General features: G+C 45.3%; 1 protein-coding gene across 21 annotated transcripts in view; it reads right to left on the bottom strand.

Moving 5' to 3' along the window:
- Positions 1-25,843, bottom strand: part of plecb (plectin b) — a 188,137-nt gene that overhangs the window by 75,058 nt on the left and 87,236 nt on the right. For 7 of the 21 annotated variants that reach the window (XM_055903155.1, XM_055903154.1, XM_055903153.1 and 4 more), the window contains exon 1: positions 14,358-17,679. The exons of 11 other annotated variants lie outside the window; for them this stretch is intronic. In XM_055903155.1, coding sequence (XP_055759130.1) covers positions 14,358-17,343 — 2,986 coding nt within the window. In that variant the 5' untranslated portion in view covers positions 17,344-17,679. Of the gene's footprint in view, positions 1-6,899; positions 7,029-14,357; positions 17,680-25,843 lie in introns of those variants that run through there. 3 more of the 21 variants (XM_055903173.1, XM_055903170.1, XM_055903174.1) reach the window with 2 other exon arrangements.

Here is a 25,843-nt window from a genome sequence, read left to right on the forward strand (position 1 = left end):
CCCCCAGGTGGTGAAGGTAGGAAACAACACCTCCACTTCGCTGATCCTCAACACTGGGGCCCCACAAGGGTGCGTGCTCAGCCCCCTCCTGTACTCCCTGTTCACCTATGGCTGCGTGGCCACGCACGCCTCCAACTCAATCATCAAGTTTGCAGTGACAACAGTAGTAGGCCTGATTACCAACAATGACGAGACAGCCTACAGGGAGGAGGTGAGAGCCCTGGGTGTGTGGTGACAGGAAAATAACCTCTCAATCAATGTCAACAAAACAAAAGGAGCTGATCGTGGAAAAAGCAGAGGGAGGACCCCGTATCCACATCGACGGGACCGCATTGGAAAGCTTCAAGTTCCTCGGCATACACATCACTGACAAACTGAAATGGTCCACCCACACAGACAGTGTGGTGAAGAACAGCGCCTCTTCAAACTCAGGAGGATGAAGAAAGTTGGCTTGGTACCTAAAACCATCAAACTTTTACAGACGCACAATTGAAGACATCCTGTCGTGCTGTGTCACAGCCTGGTACGGCAACTGCACCACCCACAACCGCAGGGCTCTCCAGAGCGTGCCCAACGCATCAACGGGGGCAAACTACCTGCTCTCCAGGACACCTACACCACCAGATGTCACAGGAAGGCCCAAAAAATTATCAAGGACAACAACCACCCAAGCCACTGCCTGTTCACCCTGCTATCATCCAGAAGAGAGGTCAGTACAGGTGCATCAAAGCTGGGACCGAGAGACTGAAAAACATCTCAAGGCCATCAGACTGTTAAATAGCCCCCACTAGCACATTAGAGGCTGCTGCCCTATATACATAGACTTGAAATGACTGGCCACTTTAATAATGGAACACTAGTCACTTCAATAATGTTTACATATTTTGCATTACTCATCTCATATGTATATACTGTATTATATTCTATTCTACTGCATCTTAGTCTACGCCGCTCTGATGTTGCTCGTCCCAAAGTGTATTCTTAATTCCATTCCTTTACTTTAGATTTCTGTGTATTGTGTGTATTGTTGTGAAATTGTTAGATATTGCTTGGTAGATATTACTGCACTGTTGGAGCTAGAGACACAAGCATTTCGCTACAGCCACAAGAACATCTGCTAAACACATGTTTGTGACCATTAACATTTGATTGGATTGGATTATCGTTGTTGTATTTGCAATCTCTATATCTATCTAGAAAGGATTGCCATAAGCCTGGATTAAACTGTCAACCACCTGTAAAACATGTTCTGCCTGAGAACTAGACAGGTGAAGTCAGTATGTACCAATTATGCAAAACACTTCAAACGTTCCATCAACCGTCTGGGAAACACCCTCTCAAAACTAACCAGCCTCTGAATGTCACACACCTACTAGATACACACTATGCATAATAGGTGTAGAAGGAAAGAAGAATCCTTTTAAAAAAAAGGTCGAACTTCCATGAACAACAGTTTAAATATTTGCATGACCCCCTAAGGAAGGATTTGCTAGGTATGGTTGCCTGGGGCGATGGTAAAAAACACAAATTGAAAGGTTAAAGTTCAGAGAGAGAACGAAAGGTGATGCACCTTGTACGTGAAAGTTTTTTTTTATGGTTTTACTTAGCCACGCCCACTTACAATTACACTGACCCTGTATATAGCTTCCTCTCTTATTTCTTATTTCTCATGTTTTCTTTACTATACACTATAGAGTATATATATATATATTTGTTCAGATTATTTATTATTATTATTTATTATTGGTTGTGATGTTTTTATGTTGATTGCTGCACTGTTAGGTGGAGCTTGCAGGTTGGGCATTTCACTGTACTTTAAACTTTAACTTTAAAATTAAACTTGAACTAGGTCAGGTCAGCAAATGATAGCCTCTTCCCGTTCCAGTGGGATCGTATTCATGACCTGTTTCAGTCCATTTGGTGCCAAATGAATGTGACCCAGTACAACAGAGCCAAACTACCTCTCCAATACAGAAGCAGGGGAATTGGCCACTGTATAATATACCTGCTATAAACTGGGTGGTTTGAGCCATGAATTCTGATTGGCTGAAAGCCATGGCATATCAGACCGTATACCACAGGTATGACAAAATGTTTAGTTTTACGTTGGTAACCAGTTTAATAGCAATAAGCCTCCTCTTGGGTTTGTGATATATAGCCAATTAACCCGTGGATAAAGGTATGTGATCCTCACTACTCTCATCATTTCTCTGTATATTAAGGATGGGATCCACCTAAGAGGCATTGAGTGGGGTTGGGGGACAGACCTGTCATCATGCAGGCCGCTTCCAGTGACAGAGGACAGTTGGAGACCAGATACCCTTGATACCACCTGGTCACTGTCACTGCACAGGAAGAGCATCAATCACCAAGAGTACCCCCATCTACTTAATCCTTTGACTGACTCTGATGAGACTTCCTCCCGCTGCATTCCCCCAGCTACCTAACCCTTTTACTTCCTCCCGCTGCATTCCCTCAGCTACCTAACCCTTTTACTTCCTCCCGCTGCATTCCCCCAGCTACTTAACCCTTTTACTTCCTCCCGCTGCATTCCCTCAGCTACCTAACCCTTTTACTTCCTCTCGCTGCATTCCCCCAGCTACTTAACCCTTTTACTTCCTCCCGCTACATTCCCCCAGCTACTTAACCCTTTTACTTCCTCCAGCTGCATTCCCCCAGCTACTTAACCCTTTTACTTCCTCCCGCTGCATTTCCCCAGCTACTTAACCCTTTTACTTCCTCCCGCTGCATTCCCTCAGCTACCTAACCCTTTTACTTCCTCCCGCTGCATTCCCTCAGCTACCTAACCCTTTTACTTCCTCCAGCTGCATTCCCCCAGCTACCTAACCCTTTTACTTCCTCCCGCTGCATTCCCCCAGCTACTTAACCCTTTTACTTCCTCCCGCTGCATTCCCCCAGCTACCTAACCCTTTTACTTCCTCCCGCTGCATTCCCCCAGCTACCTAACCCTTTTACTTCCTCCCGCTGCATTCCCCCAGCTACTTAACCCTTTACTTCCTCCAGCTGCATTCCCCCAGCTACTTAACCCTTTTACTTCCTCTCGCTGCATTCCCCCAGCTACTTAACCCTTTTACTTCCTCCAGCTGCATTCCCCCAGCTACTTAACCCTTTTACTTCCTCCCGCTGCATTCCCCCAGCTACTTAACTCTTGATGATGTTTCTCTGCTGTGTTCCACTTGATGCATGCATGCGTGTGTGTGTGTGTGTGTGTGTGTGTGTGTGTGTGTGTGTTCACAACATACATGACATAGTGGATGTTATTCTACCTAGATCCCAGGTCATGATATTATTGTGGATTGGTTTTTCTCTGTAGGAGCCCAACATTGATGGTCTTCCTGTTCAGGAACAATCACTTAGAGTAGCCCCCAGCTACTTAGACCTTTACCAACTCTGAAGGGTTCACAGAACATTATCATTTTGGGTGTAGTGGATGTTATTCTAGCTAATTACTAGCTAATTACAGCTAATTACTAGCTAATTACATATTCTAGCAGCCTTACATGTAAACAACATTTTACATTTAGTTACACAGAACCCTTCATGCATTTAACCTACAGTCTGTGTCATTCCATATGACATTACCCATCACAGATCTGATGTTGATTCAGGCTAGCACCTTGACGACATCAAAGTGTTCCTGTTGAATGGCTGGCCCACCTATGGATTTCTACATCTCTCTGTAACGCTATCTGTCTGTCCGTAGGGTGGGGACATCACTGCCCTGTCTCCAACCTGACAGGTAAATTAAACCACGACCCTAGTAACAGTGCTTAACCCCACCTAAAAGGATACAAGGCAACTTTCAACTCTCACAGGTGGGCACGCACACACACACACACACACACCAGCCCGACACCGACGCCGACAGGCATAACCTTATACATGACTGAAACAGGTTTGGGAGCTTACACATTGTTCACGCCTTACAACAATAAGCATAGCTAAGTCTCGCTGGGGTGGAGGTGGGGTGGTCAGGGAGAGCGCCTCAAGCATCCTCAGTGGTGTGACTTGTCACGATGGCTCTGGTGGGTCTAACGGGTCACAGGAAAACCTGCACCACGATACCAGGCGATGGGCTTCCCATGTTACCGTGCACTTACTGTGTAATGAGAGCTAAGCCCTTTGCTGCTGCTGCTGCAGTAAGGTCACTTCAATCACGTACCGGTTGCTGACGTGCTATCGGCACGGAAAGACCCCGCGACCTTCACGGCTTGCCACGGGTTATGCCCTCCGACCACAGAGGTCAGGCATGAAAGTGACCACCTTATACATGCAACCTTTTCATAAAGGTGGAGCTGGTGTAAGCATGCAGGCCGAAATTAGCATGTTGTAAGCCAATTCAATCACAGCAAATCAAATCAATGTTGGAAGTACTGGAAGGCACGTATGACCCTCATATTAATTTCAATCTGAATCTAACAGAGAAACGGTCTGCTCTGTGCTATCGCCAAGATGAAAATGAGATAATTATATAACTTTGTAAATACTGCAGCTGCTATTTATTCAGAGAGGCTTGATAGATTTGCAATTCGGAGATTTGTGATATAAGTAATGTCCTTTCAAACCTTGGACACTGATTCAGATCCAAAGAATAACAACTAGCGTGATATTAACAGATCAGCTACGCCCCCCTCCCCCCTCAATGCCTCTCTCACCACATGCCACGACTGCTAAGATGACTAGGATAGTAACCAGCATTAAGAGGGTTAACCTCCAACACAAGAGGGCTGAAGAGAGTAAAGCAAGAACGAGAGAGAGACAGAGAGTTACTGTAGGAAGAGAGAGGGCTGGCGACAGAGAGAAGTAGAGGAAAAAGGAGACCTACTGAATGGTGCAGCCGGCTACTCTATGACTTTGACTCTCCTTTACTTAAGGTTAGTGTGTCTTCTTAGTGGGAGATTACGATTGAAAAGCCCTTTCCCCTTTTCTCCCTATCTCCTGAAGTTTCTCTTACCTTGCCTCCTCAGTCTCGTCAATCGCCAGACTGCGATCAGGGTCACTATGTGCCCCAAAACCACCAGGGCGGGGAGTATGGGTCCTGGGGGGCTCGCCGCAGCAAGCATTAGGACAGAGATAAGCCCAGGACAACTTTGGCAGCACTGACAGACAGGTGGCAGGCCACGGAGTGGGAGGGGAGTGGGGCCGTGTGGGTGTGCCAGAGGAGAAGAGAGGTGGGAGGGTGGTTTAAAAAATAAGGGCAGGCAGTTTCAACCTTTCCTGGCCAACACAGTGAACCCCCTACCTTTCTCTCACTGCCTGCTACGCCCTCAACACCTCTTCTGTCCCTCATCTAGGCTTCTCTCTGTTTACAACTCTCTCTCTCTCTTTCTCTTTTCTTCCTCCTCTCAACTCTCTCTCTCGTATGTTCCTATAATGTATGTGTAGGTTCTGTAATAACCAGTGCACTGTGTTTACAGTGTCTACGTTCACCGCAAAGGGCTGTCGAAACTATGGTGTATCTAGTCACACTGGGCAATTAACTAGACTCTGTTCATTAAACGTACAAACACACACACACACACGCAGTCAGAAAAAGCCAAGATAGACATCAAATGAAGGAACAGTTAAAAAAAACTACCACTGTAAAATGATGTCAAAATCCTATTGTCCCTCTTGAAACAATCTGATAATATGGTTAGAATTGAAGTAAACGTTAACAGTAGGTGGAAGTTTACATTGAGAGTATTGTGTTCTTACCACGTTGAATTGAAACCCCCCCTCTGACTCATTCCATCCTAGAGTATCAATGTTCATTTTGTTCCCCCTTTTCTCTCTCTCACCGCAGCCTAATCGCTCCCATATGTTCCCCAACGAACGCCCCCCCCCCCCCCCCCCCCCTTCTCCAACCTCTACACATACAGTACATCGTAGTTCAACTGAACAAGGATTTAGTTCTACAGTATATCGCAAGGAAGCAGGTGATGCAAATCCTTTTGTTAGGTCAGGGACTGGCTGGTCGGGAAGTGTTATCTGAAAAAGGTCCCTGTCACGGAGCGATTCCAAAAGGAGAAAGCCCAGCCCGAAGGAAGAACGGTAATCAAAGTAAGGCCAGTCATCCCAGGGTAAAGGTCTCGCTGTGATTTCAACATCCAACAGCATGTGTACCATACCAGCCCATCAATTACGCCTTCACACATGCCCCATGTACAGTATCACCTCTATCTTGCAAAAAAAAATGTCCTTTGAGAATAAGAGTGAACTAAGCGCAGACAATTTAAAGGGTGGTCAAATAATCATATGTCTTCTAAATCTCTATGAGAGAAACAGATAGACTACCAGTTAACTTGCTGACATACAACAACAACAATCCCAAATGGCCTGGCGACACTGGTGGCTTGAGCAAGGCTTGTGCAAGACACGAGAACAGGTGTAGTCTTTATATATATATATTTTTAAAATTCAGCTATTCAGTATTCACAAATAGCCCAAACAGACACAGAGGAGTTTCGAAAGGAGCAACACTATCCTTCTAGCCAGTCACAACACTCTTTTTCTGGACGCACGTCTGTCCAACTCAGAGGACTAGACAGTCCCCTCCGAGTGGCATTTCCATTTTTTTTTTTGAAACAGTCAGCAGACATGATTCGCAATTCGAGTCTGCCATAGTGCCAACGCCAGGTTTAAATATGGAATAGAATCCCTACTTCGGTAGCTGAAGGTTGCGGTTAAGCGGCCGTGAGTGTGTGCGTGTGTGTGTGGTGAATGTGCGTCTGTGTGTAGTACGGATGTGCGTTTCCCCCCCCCCCCCCCTTCCCCCCTCTCAGCAACACAACAACATTTCACACACCGCGTTTGCCAAAAACACACCGACGGACAGCCGACAGAGAGACGGATGGAACACTGACCACAACAACAGTCACCCCAGTCGGTTGACCTACCAGGTATGATCTTCATCTAGGAAAAGAGAGAGGAAGAGGAAGTAGGAGGACCAGAGAGAGCCGAATCAGCGGGAATGAGGGGAAAGAGGAGGACTCCTGTTTGTTTGCTCTCCGCTGCCCCGTTTCTCCACCTTCTTAATTTTGACAGCCCCGTGACTGCTGCTAGGATTTGTCAGCCTGCTCTCTAGTGGCCTCACAATTAGAAGGGGGGGGGGGGGCAAGGGGAACTGACAGGGCCGGGCGGGGCAGGGACGTGGAGGGGGAAGGAGGGGTGGGGGATGCAAGGGACGGTATTGAAGCTTACTGTGGGGCTATAAATACCAGACAGGGACAGATGATCACACCATCACAGTTTAGAAGCTGATGGAACCACCCTGGCGGCCATTTTGTTTGCCGCAGTAGCTACGACGCCAGGCTACTTCCCTTCTCAGTTGAGATCTTTATTCAGTGAGATTATGTCACAGGTTTCAGCCAGGCCCGGAAAGAGACCTGACCCATTTAAGAGGAATCTTAAATTACGACGTGTACAATTTGCCTGAGCACATACTGTACCTGCACACATGAAGTAAGTCCATCAGCTAATACTGTCATCAAATAGCCTACTATATAGCCATCATCTAATACCACTACGGTCAGTTGAGCTTTCTGCCAAAAGCCTGTCATCTATGTGACATGAAGACACAAGTGAAAAATCAACAGGTGAAGCAGGATCAAATCAAATCAAATGTATTTATATAGCCCTTCTTACATCAGCTGATATCTCAAAGTGCTGTACAGAAACCCAGCCTAAAACCCCAAACAGCAAGCAAATGCAGGTGTAGAAGCAATGCGGGTGTAGAAGCAGGACAAGTGGTTCTCAATTAAGCACTGTGTCAATTACAATGTACTCTAACATACACCTGATTTCTCATATCCAGAACTGGAACTAATCTGGCTCAGGCTGGCTTGGTGGTCTTCTTTGTCACTGCTTTGGAATGTCAAACTGAATTGTCTAAATGCCAGTGAACACACTCCTGTTTAGTGAGAGATAGATTGGCGTGACCTAATCTCCAAGCCTCTCGAACTAATGATCCCCTGTTGCTCTGGGGACCCCTGCAATGTATAACCTTAGCTAAATATAGCATTTTTTTTTTTTTTTAATTGGTGGCTATGTATCTAAGTGTGCTTGTGGCATTGTGAATTACGGTACTGACAATGTATGTTCCGTTCGCAACAATACCATACCTACTTTCTGAGACAGTTTTTCTTTGGTCCCCTATGTTTGAGGATGAAAGGGGCCTTTCTGAAATCAGTATTATGTGTTCAATGTTAACTAGGCCTCGTCGTTTGGAGCTCTGTGAAACTGAAAATCAGTTACAGAGATGGAAGATTTCAATATTTTGTCTGCTTAAAGGATTATCTATGGCCCAAACACAGTTCCTAGTAACATTGACATGGAATATTCCCACCAAATGAACCAATAAACGAGGCGCAGTCATTTCTGAAGTAGAGCTATATTACGACACCCCTTGGAGGCTCAGAGTGGTCCAAAGACATGACTTCCTGTTGGCATTTCTATACGTCAACAGAGAGATAGTTCACCCCTGTAGTTCACCCTTGTGGTATCCATACACACGTCACTCACATTTCTGGCGTGATGAGGAGTTAGTGCCTAAAAAGGCAACAAACAAAAAAAGTGCCTAAAAAGGCTTTGAACATTGAAGAACTGAGAAATAGTGCCATCTTTGCCATCTCCCTTAAACCTTTTGTAATGACATTTTTTATAAAGGATATTTTCTATAAAAGATTTTTTTCAATAGAAAGACTGGACATAACAAATACAAGAACAATGTCCAAGAAAGGCACAACACTGAAAAACACATAATTGTTCATTTAACTGACCATAAGTCCACATCCATTTTCGACCAAGCCATAAAGGGGCCCCATGTATATGTTCTATATATATGTATATCTATATGTACATGTTCTATATATCTAGTGAAGAAAGCTCAGCTAATTCTCTCCAGACCATGGAGTCCCTCTCTGCTCTAGGTAATGCTCCATCTAGACTCAGAGGACGTCAGGCGGGTAAACATACTGTTACAATATGGGAGGTTCCTGTTGAAGGTCAAATGTTTCTGAGACCGTCGACAAGAGTAGAGAAGCCCGAAAGTATTTTGTATATGGGTGGGTGTTGTGGGAGTGAGTTTGTATGTGTGCATGTGTGTGTACACGTCACAAAATCAACATTTACTTTTTAGAATCCATTCCCTTCCCTCCTCTCAACACCCAGGGGAGGATCGTCATACCTGAGCCACATACAGTGCCTTCGGGAATTATTCATACCCGTTCACTTACAGTATTCAACATTTTGTTGTGTTACAGCCTGAATTCAACATTGATTTCTCACCCATCTACACACAACACCCCATAATGACAAAGTGAAAAGATGTTTTAATATATTTTTGAAAATATATTGAAAATGAAATACAGATATATCTCATAAGTATTCACACCCCTGAGTCAATACATGTTAGACTCACCTTTGGCAGCGATTACAGCTGTGAGTCTTTCTGGGTAAGTCTCTAAGAGCCTTGCACACCTGGATTGTACAATATTTGCACATTATTATTTTAAAAAAATCTTCAAGCTCTGTCAAGTTCGTTGTTGATCATTGCTAGACAGCCATTTTCAAGTCTTGCCAAAGATTTTCAAGCCGATTTAAGTCAAAACTGTGACTACGCCACTCAGGAACATTCAATGTTGTCTTGGTAAGCAACTCCAGTGTAGATTTGGCCTTGTGTTTTAGGTTATTGTCCTAATGAAAGGTGAATTTGTCTCCCAGTGTCTGTTGGAAAGCAGACAAAACCAGGTTTTCCTCTAGGATTTTCCTGTGCTTAGCTCTATTTCATTTGTTTTTATCCTAAAAACTCCATGTTCCTTGCCGATGACAAGCATAACCATAACATGATGAAGCCACCACCCATGCTTGAACATGGAGAGTGGTACTCAGTGATGTGTTGTGTTAGATTTGCCCCAAACATAACGCTTTGTATTCAGGACAAAAGTTTAATTCTTTGCCACATTTTTTGCAGTTTTACTTTAGTGACTATTGCAAACAGGATGCATGTTTTGGAATAGAAAAAATTCTATACAGGCTTCCTTCTGTAATTTAGGTTAGTATTATGGAGTAACTACAATGTTGTTGATCCATTCTCAGTTTCCTATCACAGTCATTAAACTCTAACTGTTTTAAAGTCACCATTGTCCTCATGGTAAAATCCCTGAGTGGTTTCCTTCCTCTCCGACAACTGAGTTAAGAAGGATGCCTGTATCTTTATAGTGACTGGGTGTATTGATTCACCATCCAAAGTGTAATTAATAACTTCACCATGCTCAAAGGGATATTTAATGTCTGCAACAAAAAAAATTACACATCAACCAATAGGTGTCCTTCTTTGCGAGACATTAGAAAACCTCTCTGGTCTTTGTGGTTGAATTTATGTTCGAAATCCACTGCTCGACTGAGGGACCTTAGAGATAATTGTAGGTGTGGGGTACAAAGACGAGGTAGTCCTTCAAAAATCATGTTAAACATGCAACTTACAATGTGACTTGTTAAGCACATTTTTACTCCTAAACTTATTTAGGCTTGCCATAGCAAAGGGATTAAATACTTATTGTGAATACTTTCGTGAATACTTTCGGAAGGCACTGTAGCTTCTAACGCATGTCGTCGACCAAGGACCAAAATCCAATATGTACCGTGGGAAATACCTAACGCCAGCTCATCAAGGCCTAGCACTCATTATAGGAACATATGCTATTGATTTGTGTGTTTGTTCCATAGTTTAGACTACAGTGAGTTAACGGTTAGATGGAGGCAGCCAGGCTGCGCCCATTACATTGTATTACAAACTAGAACTACCGCTGGTTGTTCCAGCCGCCTTTTTCCTCCATGTGAGCCAGCTCTGCTCCATCAGGCAACCACTCTGCCTGCCTACGCTGGAAGACAATACCCAGCAGGCTCCTGTGAGAGGACTATGTTACACAACCTTTAGACGCTGCCGCGATACACTATACTGTTATCTACATTGTTTCATTGTTTGATAAACGTTCCTACAATTGGATCAGACCCGTGTGACGTCAAGCCTGTGACGCGAATCACAAATTCTGCGCAAGCAGACAAAGTACATATCTCTCATTTCGTTTGTTTCAGAAATATGGAGCAACGCGTGTTTTCCTCATCAACCGGCCTGTAAACACACAGGTGCCACCCCAGCCCAGGAGACATGCCTGGTGGTGTCAGCGGAAAGACCTAGGAGCAGCTGAGCTACCCGACTTTGTTTTGAGCACAACAGCAAAGCCCAGATGTACAGCCTTACACTGTACTCAATATGCTCATAGCTGCGATGTCACACCGCAGGCTACTGAGCGTGACGGCTAACAGAGCTCGACCCCCATTTTTCACTCGCGGAAGGTTCGGCTCACACACACACATTCGCCACACCACAATCGTGAGCCATTAGTATGAGAAGGGACAGAGGAGAATCCTGAGAGTTGCTGGTAATGTCATATATTACACAAATATGTGGGAATGCCGTGAACCGAGTAGAGAGAAGCCCAGGAAAACAACATGGCCTGTCAGAAATATGATTTGGGGTTGGGGTAACGGCCTGTTGTGCCCCACGTGCGAGCAGATTTTTGAATGGCGCCAGCAGGCAGCCCCACTTATCATAAACACTGTAGCTTTTGTTTGAGCAGGCAGTCGTATTCATTCATCACACACGATTGCAAATGTCACAGACACAGCTTAAGTATTTTCCTGGGATTTCCCAGATCAAGAGTCACTGTTGGCTTGGCCTGATGTATAAAGAGCTTTAACGCGACAAGATACGAACATGTCAATGCCAGATCCAAAGATCCCTGTTTTGATTTCCACACATGAACATATTCTATTGATCTGTGTGTTCGATCCATAGTTTACATTACAGTGAGTTAACTGTTTTAATGGAGGCAGTAGATCTCCCAGTCAGTCTGAGCCAGCTCCCGGGTGGCGCAGCGGTCTAAGGCACTGCATCTCAGTGCTAGAGGCTTCACTACAGACCCTGGTTCGATTCCAGGCCGTATCATAACCGGCCGTGATTGGGAGTCCCATAGGGCCGTGTGAATAAGAGTTTGTTCTTAACTGACTTGCCTTTTTAAATAAAAATAGCCACATTGACAGAAGTCGAAGAAAGGGTTGAATGTGTCCTGAGAGTCTCAGACAGTGTTACAGTAGCAGGATAAAAGTAGGCGTAGTGTATCTGAGGGTATTACTAAATCCGACAGCTATATAGTCAGCTTGCATACCGTGAATATTAGACACTCTAGGATCTTCAGACATGAAGAGACACCCTCATACCAAATGTGGTGTCTGCTAAACATCTCCATTTGAAGTCATTATCAATCACTGCCAGATGTATTCCTTCACATAGATACTGTTTCTAACGTGTCTTACGGTATGATTGATAGACTACATGATTGGTCACATGACATTCCAAAATTAATTGTAAAAAATTGCCCAGAGAAAGACCCTACGCTTTTACAGTGGTATTTCTGGGGTAATGAGTGCGTACACATGGCTATTATGGATCATCCACTGTAGGTGGCAGCAGTGAGTTAGCCAACACTGGTATTATCTGCGGTTAGGATGGCACTCTGAAGCATGATGGGCTTCCCTGACAGATCAGTCATACAGCATTTTTTAATCCCATGATATTCACAGAAAAGACCAAGGAACCTTATGTCTTTACATTTCACACTGATGCCAAGACAAAAAGGAATGTAATGCCATGACATACAGTATAACAATATGCCACTGGACATTATGAAGAAGATTTTGCCTCCTGATTTATTATTCGATCCATATCTCAAACGCTCTAAACGCTGTTGACCAGGTGATCTGCACTAACTTTAAATTGCTGAGAGTGGAGTCGTTCTCCTGATGACGAACACAGCTTGACCGCTGCCTGTCATGTGAGCAACGCTGCTAATTCACTCCAGACCTGCAGAAGCAGTGTGACGTGCGGAACCGAGAACACACGCACCCAGAAGAGTACAGCTATGGTGTGAGCAAACTATTCCAATTTCCTGTCTGTTCTGTCGCTCACACAACAGTACAGACAACGCCCATGTGTACTGCTCTCTCGCCACTCTGTGCGAGGGTTATATTCCACAGTACTGTATATACACATTAACACCCTGGTAATATATCTCAAAACCCCCAATCCATAAATCTCAAAACCAAATTGTCGCCAACGTGCATCTCGCTTTAATAACAACCAGCAACAGCAGAGAAACAGAGATTTATACTTTTCGTTCAGTCAAAGTCAACATGGGATAGCATTGGCAACATTTTTACGCACATTCCAGCCCTTTCCGTGAGCCAATCTGGGCTGGAGAGCAGGGAGCTGCCAGCAGGTATAATAACATACTGTTCACAAGCCCCCCTAACGCTAGCCTGTTGTTCGATAACGCACACAAAGGCATACTATTATCACACCCGAGAGGGGAAACCAGGAACTGGAGACCACCGTTCAAAAATCACAGTGCCAAGAACACAACCTTCCTGGCAACAGAAAAAACACAGAGAGAGCGAGAGAGAGATTCTCTAAAGCACCACACCCCCTTCTCTCATTCATTCTCTTCTTCACTTTATAACGCAGGTCATCTCCACAGAGAAAAGACAGGAGGGGAGTCAGCTAGGCGTTGCACATAGCCACACCACAGAAATTACTGCAGGTCTGAATCATTTCTGGCAGGGAGACAGTGAGTGTGCATTGCTTAAGTCTGCATTGCTTAAGTCTAAACTCAAAGTCAGGTGGCACTGCTGTTTGTACAACAAAAATACACGTTTCCACATGCTTTCCACACAATTTGCTGCTATGCATGAACATCTATCACATTTTTAACTTCATAGTATGTTTAGTATTGTGTTATCTTCCCTGCCAGTGAAACAGATAGGATATGAATACGCATTAGGGTGTGAACTATTATAGAGGCATGCTCTCTCATAGATGCCTAAATCACAGCTTCATCGTAGTTGGGTTGTACTCATTCAGCATCTCACTGAAACTATTCCTAAAGAGCAACCGGCTCTAGAACAGAATATAAATCAAAACACTGAAACTAAGGCCTGGGACTATAATACAGATTTTTTGCTGACCAAACTAATACCATAATTTGAACTTCAAAGGATATTGTCTGAAGGGAAAGATGCATAAACCAACAAGTATAATAACCTAAAAACTGTTTATACCACTATGCAACTAGAACATAATAGCACATGGTAAAAGACATGGTAGTGCCATCACCACAACGCCCACCTAAGATTTCCCACAGTACATACAAGGGAGGAAACCTCAGCAACAGTGACATCACACAATAAACACACAGGACAGGAAGTAAATAGGGGGGAAAGAAGAAATTGTCTCAAACCTTCTATGAAGTTGGGGAAGGTCTTTTCCTCGGGTACGTCCAGAGAGTGGTCCCAGTCATCGTCGGAGACGGTGCTCTGGGCGGACTCGACCACCGCTCCCCCGGCCAGGAGAGCCCGTTCGATGGCCAGTGCGTGCAGGACATCAAAGTCCAGTTCTTGCCCTGTTCTCTCAGGTACAACAGGAGGAGGAACCTCTCCTCCAGCCACTGCCTGTGGGCTATTTATGTGCTGCACCTCAATCACCTCCTCCACCACGACTATCTTCTTCCTCATGTTGTCCGCGTCTACAGGCTGGTCACAGGTGTCCTCCAGGTGAGGCTGTGCTGGCAGAGGGGCGGTGGCTGCAGTGGTAGCAGGGATCTGTGGGGGTTTGTTGTCCTTCTCCAAGGCCTTGGGAGGAACAGACAGACTTTTCTCCTTCTCCTCCCCTGTGCTCTGTGCTGCTGCTAAAGCGGCTGAGTGTTGTGCAACAACTCTGGGAAGCTCCCCCTGCTCAGTGTGGAGGCTGGCCCGTGCCTTGGCTCTGGCTGACGCTGTCTCTTCGGCTGCAACGGGTGCTTCCCTCGCAGAGGAGGTTTTTGGTTTCGGGTCCTCCCGTTTGATTTTTTCAGCAGAGAGCTGGGCAGGCTCCGCCTCTCCTTTGTCTAAAGCAGGGGACCCAGTCTGCACAGCTGCTGCCACGCTGGTTTCCTCAGACCACATTCTTTCCGGAGGCATCTTTGGAGAGCAGTCCATTACTTTTGCCCCGGGGGTGTTTCGGAGGTCAACCGTAACGGTGGCCCTGGTCAGCGACACCTCTGTTGGTGATAATGTTTCAGCTGCAGGTGGGGATAATGGTTTTGTGGTCTCACGGTCTGGGGAAGAAACATGCTTTTTCTTTTTAGCTTTTTTTGCCTTTGATGAATCAACCACAGCTGTTTCTATAGGGGCTTTAGCCTCCGGCACTATGGCAGGTTGTGGTGGTTGCAGGGGCAGTGTAAAGGTCATCTCCACAGGTCTGAGGGCTTCCTGTGTCATCGCCATCTTTATGGTCTTCGGCACTGTCACCATTTCCACTTTAGTGACACTCATCTCTGACCTGTGGGATATTTTTCCAGATGAGCCTGAGGTCACTTTATTGGTCGTCTCAGCCTTCTCCTGCACTTGGACAGTGATTGGAGGCTCAGCTGGAGGGGCTGCAACGGGATGGGGTGCATCTTGTAACACTACAGATTTCGTGTTGCTCTGTTCCACTGCTGGTTTGGAGGTCTGACGATCAGCCTCATTTGATTTTTGAACCTCAGCCTTAGTTTCTCTTCGAACCTCAGCCTTAATTTCTCTTCGAACCTCAGCCTTAGTTTCTCTTCGAACCTCAGCCTTAGTTTCTCTTTGAACCTCAGCCTTAGTTTCTCTTTGAACCTCAGCCTTAGTTTCTCTTTGAACCTCAGCCTTAGTTTCTCTTTGAACCTCAGCCTTAGTTTCTCTTTGAACCTCAGCCTTAGTTTCTCTTTGAACCTCAGCCTTAGTTTCTCTTCGAACCTCAGCCTTAGTTTCTCTTCGAACCTCAGCCTTAGTTTCTCTTCGAACCTCAGCCTTAGTTTCTTGTGTGGATTCTGATCCCTTGGGCTTTATTGATGATGTAATAGCTGGTGGGGATTTGGCAGGCTCCTGTGTCTCTTCGTCTGGGGTCTTCAGTCCTTTGTCTGGGGACACCTTTGTGACAGGTGGTTCAGCAATCACAGCCTTCGCTGTTGCTTTTTTCTTCTTTGATTTGGAGCCATCTTCAATCATCACTTTCTTAGTTTCGATAACCTTTTCAATAACCTTTTCAGTGACAACACCGCCATTGCCATTGACCACTGGTAAGTGAGCAGTGATGTCAACTTTGAATGATTTGGTGGGTTCGGCTGAGAGTTTCGGGGTCTCTTGGGGGACAGTCATTTCTGATGCTTTCTTGGGTTCTGGAATGACCTTCACTTCTGTTTTTTTCTCCTCCTTAACCTCTTTAGTAGGGGGCAGGGGTGCTGAGATGGCTGACTTACTGGGGACAGTTTCAGCAGAGACTTTGAGGGTCTCCTCAGGGACGGTCACTGCTGCAGCTTTCTTGGGCTTCTCTTTACCTGCTTTATTGAAAGAGGATTCAGCTGAGACCTTCACTGCTGCAGCCCCAGCTACTGCAGCACTAGTTACTGCAGTAACAGCTAATGGGAGGGCTGTTTTGGAGGAGACTGACTTGATGCTGACCTGTGATTCCTGAACCGGAACCACCTGGGGCTTTTCTGCATGGACCTTAGTGATGATCTTCTCCTGGGAGGACACCACTGCTTTCCTGCTACTAGCCTCAGTGGTCTGAGAGAAGGTAACCGTGGATGCCCTCTTCCCCTGGCTTTCCTCCATCGTTGAAGCCTCTGTGTGGAAGCCCCGTGCCTTCCTCAGGGGAGGCTGGGCCTGGGCCTCAGATTCCCATGGTGCTCTTGGTCTGACCGGCTCGGTGGCCATGGGGCGACCTCTGAACCTTGGCGTTCGGTCAGCGGGGCCTTCCTCCTCGGCTGCGTCCAGCCTCCTGTGTCGGTAGACCTGGCGCTCAGCCATCGCCTCCTGACTCTCTTCCCTGCCAGGTTTGGGGACATAAGACGTGGGGCCGTCCACTGACTGGACCCCACGCGCTGCCCTTTGGGCAACGGCCAAGGTGGCTGTTGGACGGCGAACCCTTTGCAGGGAAGAGGGGACGATCTCAGCAGGCAGGCGGAGGTAGTCACGCAGGTAAACAATGCCCTCGTTGGTCAGGTACCAATAGAAGTGCCTCCAGGCGAACGTCTCCCTCAAGTAGCCCCTGGACTTGAGGGAGCCCATGGCGCGGATTACCTGCAAGTTTCCCACGCTGGGGATCTCTGGGTGCTTGGTCTGGGGCCGCTTGTCCTTCTTGGCCACCATGACGCCATCGCGAAACAGTAGCTCGTAGATGGCCCTCAAGTCCACCAAGGGCATCACCATTCCGGCCACCATTGTTGCTCTGTGTGTGTGTGTGTGTGGGTTTGTCCCTTCAAAGTACGACTAACAGCAAAGCTGGAGCCACTCCGCCAAGGGAGAATGAATTACAGGATGACCTCACTTCTCAGTCTGTGAAAGGGTCCAGTGGCTAAAACCGTCTGCCAAGTGCTTTTCAATCCAATCACAAAAAGTATGAATAAATCTTCTTATTCTCTCTTATTGCTTCTTCACTCTCTTCTTGATGCCTTTGAGCGTGTGAGGAAACAGAGAAAACGTAGTTAAAACTCCAGAAACTAAGTCAAAAGAGTACTGTTCCACCCTTTAGTCAGACTTGCTTGGAAGTGAACAGACTCCGGTCTGACGCATGTAGCGGCAGTGTCAGAAGGAGAGAGAGAGAGTGTGTGTGTGTGTGTGAGAAAGAGAGAAAGAGGCACACTGCTCCAAACGGCTCCTCCTACCTTCTCTCTACAGTTGAGGAAAAGTTGGCATCGGGAAGAAAAAAAAAACTTCAGAGTAAACATACTTAAACAACGGCAGAAGGCCGAAAATGACTGACGAGGGGGTGAATAAATGTGCCCAATCGAGATCAGATTAGGATATGCGAGTGAAAGAAAGAAAAGTTAAATGAATGGAAGCTACTACCAGACCGCTGTAGTACTTGAGCACATGCAGGGCTGTTGCTAAAAGAAGACGCCCACCCACATACGTGTGCTCACAGTCACACACTGTGGGTTGGACCAGGGGAGACTAGGTAGCGACAGTACAGGGAGACAACCTTTAGGCATGCCATCCTACACTGCAGAGACACACGAGACGTTTACTTACGGGAGGCTTGTTACCCTCAACCACCCTGGTTTACACATTTCAGATCCAGTAGATCCAGTTCAGGACCTGCCTGAAAACGGCATGTCTCCAGACCCCATGCCTAAGAGAGTAAACACACTTTCTTCTTGTATATAGTATGACACATATAGATAACGTGAGAGATAAAACAAAGAGAGATAGGCTATAGCCACAGCTACGGTAACATGGACAGAGGCTTTGATGTGACCGACTAAAATTAGAATACTGTAACTTGATAGTTCGACAAGTCAGGGCGTAAAGCACAAATAGCCCTATGGACTGAACTTATGTCACTAATCCACCGTGTTTACAAGCCAAAGAGGTATAGCCAGATCGCACGCATACAACTAATCAAACAATTGATTTAATTCAACTCTATTCATGTCAGTGTTTTGTTAGTGCACCAGGCGAACAGGAAATAAAAGAATCTCACCAACTTCTCCCAATGTAACCCATTAAAGTGATGCAACAGGCTGTAAGAACCACTATTCCCACTGTCCAAACGGCTCACATGGAGGCTTCGTCCCTGATATAGCCAGTGAACTTGTACTGCCTGACTCGACTATATAAAGAGCCTGTACATTATAGCTAACCTTTCACAGCACCCAGGAACGTGAATCAGATTACCCTCCCCGAGATCACTTCTCTCTCTTCAGGGAATATCTCTCTCTCTTCTCTCTCTTCTCTCTCTCCTCTCTCATCGATGTGTCAGAGAGAGTCTCCAGTGCATTCATGTGTGTAAGAGAGGAAAACTAGAAAGTGGCCTTAGGGGAAGAGCGATCGAGGAAGAACATTTCATTAGTGTAAATGATATTCCGTTCACACACTTATCGGGTACAACAAACACGTGGGTCTGAAACTCACGGATAGATAGTACGTGAGTAACGCCTGTGGCGACAACGCAAAAAAATGCCATGAGGAAACGCATAGGCTACTATTTCCAACCACAAAAAAAGGGGGTTCTTTTTCATCGCCATGGCGACAGTCATACAAGACAGTGTTCCAGTTCAGAGTCAAATACAGCTCACCAGCTTGTAATCCTAAAACCCGGAAATGAGTTACCTCTGGTTCGTTCAGCCATTCCTATGGGGGAAATGAATGGGGGAAAAATAGGGTTTTGAGATGAACGGCAAAAATAAGGCCTGAGGTTAACACAGGCTTAGGAAATCTTCGGAAATAAATGTTGTTCTATGAGATAATATCAGTCAGTTGACCCGACCTTTATGACTTATGAAGCCTTTATGTGCTTTGTGCATTTTAGGATTACATAAATGCTTCAAAATTCACAAAAAGTGACATTAGCTGTTGAAGATTATCTCATCGAACAAAACGTATAAGGTCTCCTAAGCCTGTGTTCACCACAAGCCTTATTTTCGTCGTTTATCCAAAAACCCTAAAAAAAAAACACCATTCATTTCCCCATAGGCTTTGCCCAAGGAACCATGGCGGAGTTAGTGCCTACAAAAAGATACCATTACTATCTCTCTATATCCTCTTTCAGCGCTGCAATGGGCCATACATGTGTTATTCAGGGAAGCTTGACTCCACTGTCACTTCACAGACAGCTGTCTGCAACAGTTAGCATTGCGCTCTCAGCCAAACTATACAATAGGCGCGAGTCAGCGTTCCATCACCGATCAAGTCATCCTAAATAATCACCTGATGTAATTGCGCTCTTTAGGTCTATATTTTAGAATACAGACAGCTAACGGCATGCAATTAGATCTAAGGCGTTCATTTTAAAAAGTGCATACTGCCACAATAAAGGCCTAGTTCACGAACACTGCTTGTTTTTATGAATTATATAGCGACAAATGTAAATATTTCTAACAGAGGAGTTATAAAAAGCATATGTATGAGCAGGGTAGCAAATGAAAGAAAAGACTTTGGAAATGAGGGGGAAATTGTCAGACCAAAAGGTGAGGACACAACTGTTCACCTGACACAAGACTGAATCCAAACGCTACACCGTTGATTTTATGTGCATTTGACTTTCACCGTACTTTTCACAGCATTTGTCAACAACAACATCTGAAAATACTCTGGATACATTCAACATAATACGAATGTTCACTGTAATTTTGGAGTAGGGGCAAGATGAGGAAAAAAAACAATTACGGGTTTGAGTGAGAGGACTAACTGGTGTCGCCACGTGGCCACACACCTGTCCAAACTTGAAAGTAGCTTCAATGCACTTTTATGACTCACGAAAAGAGCTCTCAACAGCACGGTGCTTTGTTTTAACTTTTTTTTTTTGCTCTCCTAGCTTTGCCACTGAGGAACTGAAGCAAGCACCTTTGTTGTTTCGTTTCGAACACAGACCTGTGCCCCCACCATCACACAATTACTGTTGTTGTTTACATAATCCCAAAAAACGTTCCATTATAAATCACAATCTGGGTCAGGCGGGTAACACTTGAAAGCTTATTCTATTGCCAACATGATAGCTAAACGATAAAACGCCATAACTCAAGACTAGCGACTCTTTCACAAGAAGGGTCAGTGGCCACATTTAATAGCGTAGAAGCACAAGGAATGCTGAAGGTAATGTACTGCACACACATTCCTCGCAACTACGAAAGAAATTGATTATCATTAGCATGCTACAGATTGCCTGATCAGAGAAAGGAAGGTTGTGCAGGTGTCCGTTTGTACTCCTACATGACTCGTATTAAGTTGCAAAACGCAGAAATCGCCATTTCCTGGTTGCTGAAACGCGAATAGTTCACCTCATTTCAGTTTGTGACAAAACAACTGTAGAGAATCATTGTACCATCTAAACCGCTGTGAAATATATTTTCAATAACCAAAAAGATTGGATTTTCAGCTGTTTGAAGCTGGTGTACAAAACCGAAAGTAAAAGAAGAAAACGAAACTTAAGCAAGGGAAGCATAGAAATAGCTCACATAGAACGGATCTCCCGCTGCTTAGACTTGCTTTCAATAACAGTGACAGCTCTATAACTCACTATCAATCACTATTTTATCTTATGCTTTAAAAGGAAACGTATCCAATGAATCATCCATTTCAAAAGGATCATGATCTATCAGGTTATAATGAACAGAGATGACCCTATTACTTCCTTAAGAAAATGTGCTCCTGGTTAAAAACTATAAACTGGCAATAGGCACCTTAATACCATCCCCCAATTTCACTGTGCCATGCCATGTACCCTAGTTGTGCCCCTCTGCCCATGCCAGCACTCCTCATTAGGGATCATTTGCATCCACATGCCCTGTGCCCTCCTCGTAGAACTGCCCATCAGTGGGATTTCATGCACTGTTTGTGCACAAAGTGCTAACTGAACAACCCACTGTCTCACAATGACCTATGAACTGGTTAAATGCCCAGACCCACTTATAACCCCTTCCTCCAAACCATGAAACTCTAAAACACAGCTGACCATCGATTCAGTCTTTCAACAGGTCGTAATGGTTGCAACTGCTTTATGATTGCTGATACTGTATGTTTGCATTATCAGCCAAATGAATGGTCAGAAATAGAAGTCAAAGAGAGAGGGAAGAGTTTCCACTGTACTGAATAAGCTGTTCATTATCCCTGGACTGCTGAAGTTGGCAATGGGACAACGTCGGGTCAGGGAGTGGAAGTCAACATTGATAATAGATAGATTCTATATATATATATATATATATATATATAAATATGAGAGAGAGAGAGAGAGAGAGAGAGAGAGAGAGAGAGAGAGAGAGAGAGAGGAGAGAGAGAGAGAGAGAGAGAGAGAGAGAGAGAGAGAGAGAGAGAGAGAGAGAGAGAGAGAGAGAGAGAGAGAGAGAGAGAGAGAGAGAGAGAGAGAGAGAGAGAGAGAGAGAGAGAGAGAGAGAGAGAGAGAGAGAGAGAGAGAGAGAGAGAGAGAGAGAGAGAGAGAGAGAGAGAAGGAGAGAGGGAAGGAGAGAGGGAAGGAGAGAGGGAAGGAGAGAGGGAAGGAGAGAGAGGAGAGAGTCCACTCCAGCCAGATCCTGTTCCTGGTAAGTCTGCTTAGATGTGTCAGACAACCCACTCTGCCCAGAATAGACATGTCAGCACCCACACCAGGGACGCTGACTGGGCTCCATGCCCACTATAAAGGCTCTGTGCTCTGGGGCTCAATGGTCTGTCCAAGACACGTGCCTACGGCCTGCCCACTCTGATATCAGACCCCAAGCCATTCCAGCCACTCCCAGGGAAAAACAAAGGTCATCAGGATAGGTCTTAGAGACCAGTTGTGTGTGTCTGTTGCACTGAGAGTAATATGTCCAGGAATCAAATGAAGCTCAAATTCATGTGGCTGGTAGATGTAATTACAGCTGCTAATAAATGACTAATAATAATAATAAATAACGTAAGGGAGAAAATAAAGAGAGCAAGTCAACAGGATGCTTGACAGCTGAGTTCCCCAGCAAAACATTCAAGTGCTCTCCTGCGGATAATGGCACAAACCACATCCAGGTAGTAAGTTCCCAACAGTACTGCAGGTAGTCTAACTGACCTATGATAGGTCTTTAGATGACTAAACACACTACAGATCATTACGAGCCCACATGTCATGCCCTGACCATAGAGAGCTGTTTTTTCTCTATGTTGGTTGGGGCGTGACAGTGACTAGGGTGGGTTATCTAGGTGATTCATGATTTATGTTGGCCGGGTATGGTTCCCAATCAGAGGCAGCTGTTTATCGTTGTCTCTGATTGGGGAAATGGCTGCCTAAATATGATCCCCATTTGTGCTTGGTGGGCTCTTGACTATGTATAGTTGCCTGTTAGCACTATTGTTTAGCTTCACGTTTCGTTTGAGATGTTATTGTTTTGTTGTGAGCTTCACTTAGTAATAAAAAGATGTGGAACCCAGATTACGCTGCGCTTTGGTCCACTTATTATGATGAGCGTGAGACTGAGTTAGAGCTAGGACTTATTGAGCTAGGACAACTATTGCTGCGGGGACTTGCTTCCATTCAGCCACAACATTAGTGAGGTCGGGCACTGATGTTGGGTGAATAGGCCTGGCTCGCAGTCTGCGTTCCAATTCTTCCTAAAGGTGTTCGATGGGGTAGAGGTCAGGGCTCTGTGCAGGCCACTCAAATTCTTCCACACCGATCTCAACAAACCATTTCTGTATGGACCTTGCCTTGTGGGCCTTCCACAACTTTTGCCACAAAGTTGGAAGCACAGAACCGTCTACAATGTCATTGTTGCTGTAGTCTTAAGATTTCCCGAGCCCAAACCATGAAACCAGCCCCAGACCATTATTCCTCCTCCATCAAACTTTACAGTTGGCACTGCGCTTTGGGGCAGGTAGCGTTCTCCTGGCATCCACCAAACCCAGATTCGTCCGCCGGACTGCCAGATGGAAGCGTGATTCATCACTCCAGAGAATATGTTTACACTGCTCTAAATTCCAATGGTGGCGAACTTTACAGCACTGCAGCCAACGCTTGGCATTGCGCATGGTGATCTTAGGCTTGAGTGTGTGCGGCTGCTCGGCCATGGAAAGCCATTTCATGAAGCTCCCACAGAACAGTTTGCGATGACGTTGCTTCCAGAGGCAGTTTGGAACTCAGTAGTGAGTGTTGCAACCGAGGACAGACGATTTTTATGCGCTACGTGCATAAAGCTGTGAGCTGTGAGCTGTGAGCTGTGTGGCCTACCACTTCATGGCTGAGCCTTTGTTGCTTCGAGAAGCTTCCACTTCACAATAACAGTTCGAGCCACGAATGCTGATTGGCTGACAGACGTGATATATTACACCGTATACCACGGCTATGACAAAACATTTATTTTTATAATTAAGTCCATAACCAGTTTATAATAGCAATAAGGCACCTCAGGGGTTTATGGTATATGGCCAATACACCATGGCTAAGGGCTGCATCCAGGCACTCCGCCTTGCGTTGTGTGTAAGAACAGCCCTTAGCCGTGGTATATTCGCCATATACCACACCCCCTCGGGCCTTATTTCTTAAGTAACTTACTTGAACTCAGTTATAGTATGCTTCTCTCCACTAGACCAGCCAATGCTGGGGAGGCTATGGAGCATTCTAATGTTGAAGAATGAACTGGAATGAATTACAGTGCATTCGGAAAGTATTCAGACCCCTTGACCTTTTCCACATTCTGTTACATTACAGCTTTATTCTGAAATTGATTATTTTTTTGAAATCCCTCATCAATCTACACACAATACCCCATAAGGATAAAGCAAAAACTGTTTTTTAGACATTTTGCCACATTTATTAAAAACAAAACACTGAAATATCACATTTACATAAGTATTCAGACCCTTTACTCAGTACTTTGTTGAAGCACCTTTGGCAGCGATTACAGCCTCAAGTCTTCTTGGGTATGACGCTACAAGCTTGGCACACTTGTATTTGGGAAGTTTCTCCCATTCTTCTCTGCAGATCCTCTCAAGCTCTGTCAGGTTGGATGGGGACCGTCGATGCACAGCTATTTTTAGGTTTCTCTAGAGATATGCGATCAGGTTCAAGTCTGGGCCACTCACGGACATTCAGAGACTTGTCCCGAAGCCATTCCTGTGTTGTCTTGGCTGTGTGTTTTTTGTCCTTTTGGAAGGTGAACCATCAACCCAGTCTGAGGTCCTGAGTGCTCTGCAGCAGGTTTTCGTCAAGGATCTCTCTGTACTTTACTCTGTTTATCTTTCACTCGATCCTGACTAGTTTCCCAGTTCCTCCCGCTGAAAGACTCCCCCCCAGCATGATGCTGCCACCACCATGCTTCACTGTAGGGATGGTGCCAGGTTTCCTCTAGACGTGACGCCTGGCATTCAGGCCAAAGAGTTCAATCTTGGTTTCATCAGACCAGAAAATATTGTTTCTCATGGTCTGAGAGTCCTTTAGGTGCCTTTGTCAAACTCCAAGCGGGCTGTCATGTGCCATTTACTGAGGAGTGGCTTCCATCTGGCCACTCTACCATAAAGGCCTGATTGTTGGAGTGCTGCAGAGATGGGTCATTCTGGAAGGTTCTCCCATCTCCACAGAGGAACTCTGGAGCTCTGTCAGAGTGACCATCGGGTTCTTGGTCTCTTCAAGGCCCTTCTGGGAAGAGTCTTGGTGGTTCCAAACTTCTTCAATTTACGAAGTCACTGTGTTCTTGGGGATCTTCAATGCTGCAGAAATTCTTTAGTATGCTTCCCCAGATCTGTGCCTCGACATAATCCTTTCTCTGAGCTCTAAGGACAATTCCTTCGACCTCATGGCTTGGTTTTTGCTCTGACATGCACTGTCAACTGTGGGACCTTATATAGACAGGTGTGTGCCTTTGTAAAGCATGTCCAATTTATTGAATTTGTCCAATCAAGTTGTAGAAACATTTCAAGGATGATCAATGGAAACAGGATGCCTCTGAGCTCAATTTAGAGTCTCACAGCAAAGGGTCTGAATACTTATGTAAATAAGGTATTTTTTAAAAAAAACTGTTATTTTTGCTTTGTCATTGTGGGGTATTGTGTGTATATATATTTTTTTTTTATTTACCTTTGTTTAACTAGGCAAGTCAGTTGAGAACAAATTCTTATTTACACTGACAAACTACTGGGGAACAGGTTAACTGCCTTGTTCAGGGCAGAACGACAGATTTTTACCTTGTCAGCTTGGGGATTCGATCCAGCAACCTTTCAGTTACTGGCCCAACGCTCTAACCACTAGGCTACCTGCCGCCCC

The sequence above is a fragment of the Salvelinus fontinalis genome, chromosome 38, assembly GCF_029448725.1.
Source record: "Salvelinus fontinalis isolate EN_2023a chromosome 38, ASM2944872v1, whole genome shotgun sequence".
Taxonomy (NCBI): domain Eukaryota; kingdom Metazoa; phylum Chordata; class Actinopteri; order Salmoniformes; family Salmonidae; genus Salvelinus; species Salvelinus fontinalis.